At 38.3% G+C, this 6,512-nt stretch overlaps 1 protein-coding gene across 1 annotated transcript; it reads left to right on the top strand.

Annotated features, from left to right (window-relative positions):
• The first annotated feature begins 1,434 nt into the window (after positions 1 to 1,434).
• Positions 1,435 to 2,763, top strand: LOC119667495. The gene has a single exon (XM_038076789.1). It carries the CDS (start codon positions 1,435 to 1,437, stop codon positions 2,761 to 2,763), a length of 1,329 nt encoding a protein of 442 aa, XP_037932717.1.
• Positions 2,764 to 6,512: the final 3,749 nt, after the last annotated feature.

Below are 6,512 nucleotides of genomic sequence, written 5' to 3' on the forward strand. Positions count from 1 at the left end.
TGTCAATCACCCATTGTCACCAACTTCTATAAGTTCAGAACCATCGTCGCAAACGCCACAGAGTCATTCGCAAAGTAGTTTCAATTCATCGTTGCAAACGCCACAGAGTCATTCGCAAAGTAATTTCAAATCATCGTCGCCAACGCCACAGTGTCATTCGCAAAGTAATTGCAAATCATCGTCGCAAACGCCACAGTGTAATTCGCAAAGCAACTTTAAACCATTGTTACAACCAGAGAAACTTGAGCCGCAGCCTCCACCTCCTGTTAATCAGCAACAAGCACAACGAGAAGCATCACCAAGAAATAATCGGCAGTCTGGTCCACCATCATATCCGTCATCGACTACATCGCCACAGAGGAAACCTATTACAATACAGCCAGTATCGAACAATCGTCATGTACAACCCACAAATTCGTTAGATATCAATGTTTGAGATAGTAAACTTAATACAGAACTACCAAGCCAAGAAACTCAAGCAAAAGATAAAGTCAAGCGCGACAGTCAACAAGAACCATGGTCGCCGCAAGAGGAATTGAAAGTCGTTCAACCAAGCACAAAAGGAAACAAACCAGAAACACTAGTAAGACGTCTAGGCACCTTTAAACGAAAGGATGACCATCATCATGTCAAAAACCAAGACGAATTCTTGAAAATATTCAAGAGTGTTGAATATTTGTTTATATTATATTATATTATTATATATGAATATTTTGTTTTTATTAATTTTGTATGAATAATTTGTTATTTTTATTTGTATTGTAATAATTGTGTTAAATATATTTGGTGTAAAAAATAACGTTGTCAATGCAATTCCCAAAATACGTCATACGCTTCTGTTGGCACATGAAAACAAAAGCGTCAAATTTCGTCTGCAAGAAAATGCACTCTTGCAGTTTGCAATAAGTTCATTGTTTGGCATGCATGGTCAAGGTTATTTTAGTTAATTTATTTGTTGTAAATTAATTATCAATTTTAAATAAAAGGCACAATTGAATTTTTGACAATTCAATTGATGCGAAGCCACATTCGTTATCGATTCTTTTCTGTTCGTTCTAATAGCTTGTAGAGTTGGTTCAAGTACCAAATTAACACCATATAAGCACCTGACTACTGGATTCAAGTGTTCAGTAATCAGGATAATTTAGGACAATCGTCAAATCACTGGATTCAAGTGCTCAGTGGTTTTCTTGTTTAAATAGAATCAACATAAGTACTGGATTCAAGTGTTCAGTGCTTGCAAATAGTTGATTCCAACGTTGATCAGACATTTTGGTTTGATCGTACATTTTTTGGTGACCCCGTGAAACGGACAGCAGCACAGGATTGGTTCGACGCAGCAACAGTCAACAATCAACAGTTAGCGGTTAAGTTTCAGCATTCAGCATTCGAAGAACATTTTGAAGCACGTTTGGCAAAAACTCCAGAATAACGATGGCAACAATCAAAGCAACAGACAACTTTGGTGAAGCTGCTAGTAACCAAAAGGCATCACAGCCGCTACTAGTGGCTACGACAAATGGTTTGATAAGAAAAACATCTGCTCGAATGGCAGCTCTAAAAAGATTAGTAGAGAGCTTGTCAGAGAGCGAAGGCATACAGCTACTTCAATATTACGAAATTAAATCAAACACAATCATGCAACATTGGAACCAATTGGGATGTTTGCATGATGAACTCTGGGAAAACTTTGAAAATCCACTGATGTCAGGATTCAATCAAGATGAGTATTACCAAATTGAAGATTTGGTACAACAATGTTTGATAGAGTTGTCCATAAAATTGGATCAACTACGAAACAAACAAGCAACAGTAGCAGAACCAAACATGCGGTCCTCATTGCCATTGCCAAAGGTAACAATCCCAAATTTTAATGGGAATTACTTAAAATGGAGGCAATTTTTTGACTTGTTTACACAAATGGTAGACAATCAGCCATTACCAGCTGCTCAAAAAATGTGGTACTTGAAATCACATGTGACAGGTGAAGCTGAAAAATTGATAAGTCATTTCAGCATAACGGAGGACAATTATTGGGCAGCTTGGACATTACTGCAAGACCGTTATAATAATAAAAGGGTCTTGGCGTCCACGTTAATCGATGAACTTCTAAATCAGCCATCATTCACATCAACTGTGGCAGCAGTTAAAAATTTACATGACACAACGAAAGAGTGTCTATTAGCACTAAACCATCTTGGCGTTCAAACGACTTTTTGGGACCCAATTTTGTTACAAGTACTAATTAAAAAACTCGATCAGGCGATGCTCATTAGATATGAGCAATCTCTGGCAAAAATAAAAGAGATACAAAACATTCAGGAGTTTTTAGCCTTTTTAGAACTACAGTTCCAACTGATGGAAGTTGTAGAACAAAAAGATAAGGTGGCTATAAAAATTAAAGCAAATCGAAATAACTCAGTGTCATCGGCTGTAACAGTTTCTAAAGGAAACAACAATTGCAAACTGTGCAATGTAGACAGGCACCCACTGTATCATTGCCGTAAATTCTTGCAATTTTCACCATCTCAACGATTGGATTGGGTGAAAAATCAACAGCTCTGTTTTAACTGTTTCAGAAATGATTATGTGGTGAACAAATGTTCATCAAGAAGTTGTACCAAATGTAATAAAAAGCATAACACGTTGCTACATTTGGAAGTTAACAACGAAACAAAACAGAACATTCAACCTAGCTCAAGTGGGTACAACACCGCAGTTACCACAGCGACAGCGAACACATCCACAGGTCATCGTCTCTGAGCGTCTTGTCAAAAGGCTCAATATATCAAAAACAAAATCGTTATTGTGCATAGAAGGGATAGGAAAGGTGCAAAAAAATTCAACGCAGCGAGTTAACATCAAATTGCAATCACTTAACTCAAGGTTTACTACAGAAGTCGAAGCGTTTGTGCTTCCAAATATAGTTCCACCTCAACCAAGTTGCAGCTACGATATTTCCATTCAGCATTCAGTTAGCAGATCCAACATTTTTCCAACAAGAGAAAATTGATATTTTACTCGGTGCGGAGTTCTATTTCAGTCTGTTAAAAAGGGTAAAATCACGCTTGCTCCTGGGCTTCCAGTCTTGCAAAATTCTACACTTGGCTGGATTGTCAGTGGCAAGGTTGCATCAAATACAGACACATCAAACGTTTTATGTGCAGTTTTTGGCGGTGGGGCGGAGGTTGTTGATAATAATTCATCGTTAGAAGATGCAATTGAACGATTATGGCGAATGGATGAGGTGAATACAACAGAAAGGACATTATCCAAAGAAGAAAAATTATGCGAATCTCATTTTGTGCAGAACGTCCATACAAATAAAGAAGGACGTTTTGTGGTAAGGTTGCCGTTTCTGGAAAACTCATTGACGTTAGGGAAATCTCAAGAAACAGCTTGGAGAAGATTCATCAGTCTTGAACGACGACTAGCAAAAAATGATGTTTTGCGGAAACAATATGTCTAGTTTATGGAAGAGTATGAGCGATTGGGTCACATGACCGAAGTAAACTTGGATTCCATGTTGACTCCAAGATATTTCATTCCTCATCATTGCGTACTAAAACCAGATAGTACAACTACTAAACTTCGAGTGATGTTTGACGCATCAGCCAAAACTACATCTGGACACTCGTTGAATGATTTAATGTATAACGGACCGACAGTTCAAAGTGAACTCTTTTCAATTCTGCTCCGGTTTAGGCGACCACGGTTTGTTTTTACCACAGATATCGAGAAAATGTATCGTCAAGTTTTGATAAATCCTGAAGATCGACGCTATCAACTTATCATTTGGAGAAGCAGTCCAAATTCAACGAAGCGTTATTATCAGCTAAACACAATTACATTTGGAACTCGAGCAGCTCCTTACCTAGCAACAAGATGTCTGCAAAAGATAGCATTAGAAAATAAATTGAATTATCCATTAGGAGCTCAAATCCTGTGTGACAATTTCTACGTTGACGATGGGCTCGGTGGATCAGATAGTTTAATTATGGCTATTGAAGCTCAAAGGCAATTAATCCATATTTTAAAAAAGCATCAGTTTTATCTACGGAAATGGAGTGCAAACCATCCTCAACTTTTGAAAAACATTTCTCAAGATGATTAAGAGGTAAATCTAGATTTTACTAATGATAATAACGAGTCAATCAAAACGCTGGGACTATTTTGGTTGCCCAAAGCGGATTTATTTGGAATTAAGGTCCAAATGGTTACTGAAGGAATAATCACGACGAGAGTCGTTAGTTCTGATTTAGCTAGACTGTTCGACCCACTTGGTTTATTAGCTCCAGTAATAGTCAAAGCAAAGATTTTCATACAACACTTATGGCAGTTGAAATTATCTTGGGATGAACCACTTCCTACAGATCTTTGTACAACATGGTCAACATTTAGAGAAAACTTAAGTACTCTAAAAAACTTTCAAGTGGCAAGACATATCTTCAGAGGCGAGGTTCCATCATCAACACAACTACACATTTTTGCTGATGCATCTGAAAAGGCATTTGGTGCTGCAGCATATGTCAGAGCAATTTTAAAGGATGGTAGAATAATAGTATTATGTGCAAAGTCAAGAGTAGCACCACTCAGAAAACAAACGCTACCGCGACTAGAGTTATGTGCGGCAGTCCTAGCAGCGGAACTCTCAGCAAGAGTCAAAAGCGATCTTCAAGAGAAGGACCAGCCGGTATTTTTGTGGACAGATTCAGAAATTGTGTTTTCTTGGATTAATTCACAGTCTTTATCATTTCAAACATTTGTAGCTAACAGGGCGGCAAGAATTCAAACTTTAACTCTGTCTGAACAGTGGCGACATGTTAGGTCAAAGGACAACCCAGCTGATGTGTTATCAAGAGGACTTTCAGCAAGGGCGTTGTCAACATGTGCACTTTGGTTTCAAGGACCGTTCCTTTTGCATGGAAAGCGGGAAGTATGGCCACCAAGGTTTTCATCATCATTATAAGTTCCAGCCGATCTGGAGAAGAAGAAGGTTGTAGCTGTAGCAACTCAAAGCAATGACGCAGATTTCATATACAGGATTCAGCATAAGAATTCATTTAAGACGTTACAAAAGATAGTAACGTTTGCAACTCAAAGCAATGACGCAGATTTCATATACAGGATTCAGCATAAGAATTCATTTAAGACGTTACAAAAGATAGTAGCATATGTTCTTAGATTCACTAACAACGCAAGAAAATCAAAGGAGTCACGTGCCACACATATAGTACTAAGTGCCAACGAATTGGATGCAGCATTAATAACTATAATATGTCACATTCAGGGTAATGATTTTCATGAAGAAATCAAACAACTGAAGAAACAAGGTCATGTTGATAAATCTAGTTCAATCAGTAGTTTATCTCCATTCATTGATAATGCAAATGTTCTTAGAGTAGAAGGACGTTTAGAGGCCTCATCATTACCATACGATTCTAAACACCCAATGCTGATCCCATACAATGATCCATTGGAAAAATTATTATTCGTGATGTTCCATGAAGAAAACAAACACTGTGGCCCGCAGGCACTATTGAGTACAGTCCGACAACGTTTTTGGCCGATTAAAGGTAAATCAACAGCCAGAGCAACGGTTCAGCGATGCATTCGATGCAACAAAGCACGTCCGCAACTATGCCAACAAATTATGGGTAATTTACCAGAATCAAGGATAACTCCTGCAAGACCCTTCATTAATGCTGGCGTAGATTATTGCGGACCAATATATGCCAACAAAGGCATATATTGCTGTCTTTTGTTGCTTTTCTACAAAGGCGGTACATCTCGAGTTAGTGACCGACTTATCAACAAATGCTTTCATTGGAGCATTAAAACGATTTATAAGTCGACGAGGGCGTTGTTTGAATATTTACAGTGATAACGCAACAAACTTCGTAGGCGCCAAAAACCAGTTAGCAGATCTAGAGAAAAGTATTTATTCTAATGAAGGGCAAGAAGCAGTAATCTCTGCTTGCAGTACTACAGGAATAAACTTTCATTTTATTCCACCAAGGGCTCCACACTTTGGCAGTTTATGGAAGCATCCGTAAAGTCCGCAAAATATTTGTTACTACGCAGCGTTTCAACAGCATCATTGACGTATGAAGAACTCGAAACAGTAGTGGTGGAAATTGAAGCGATATTAAATTCACGACCATTGACTCCAATGTCCAATGATCCAACTGATTTGACAGAATTAACTCCAGGACACTTATTAATTGGAGAAGCTCTTACAACTCATGTAGACAGCCGATCGAAACCAGAAAAACACACGTTATTGTCACGTTGGAACCTAGTTTCCCAGTTAAAACATAATTTCTGGAAACGCTGGTCTAACGAATATTTGATGGAACTGCAACAACGTAACAAATGGAAAACACAATCTGCCAACATACAGTTGGGAGACATGGTTATAATCAAAGAAGATAACGTCCCAGTGATGCAGTGACCCTTGGGACGAATTGTACATGTGTACAAGGGTACAGATGGACGTATCCGAGTAGCTG

Source organism: Teleopsis dalmanni, chromosome 1, assembly GCF_002237135.1.
Source record: "Teleopsis dalmanni isolate 2A chromosome 1, ASM223713v2, whole genome shotgun sequence".
NCBI lineage: Eukaryota > Metazoa > Arthropoda > Insecta > Diptera > Diopsidae > Teleopsis > Teleopsis dalmanni.

What these genes read in the sequence shown, in the direction of transcription:
- LOC119667495 (XM_038076789.1), top strand. Translation starts at nt 1,435, where the DNA reads ATGGCAACAATCAAAGCAACAGACAACTTTGGTGAAGCTGCTAGTAAC.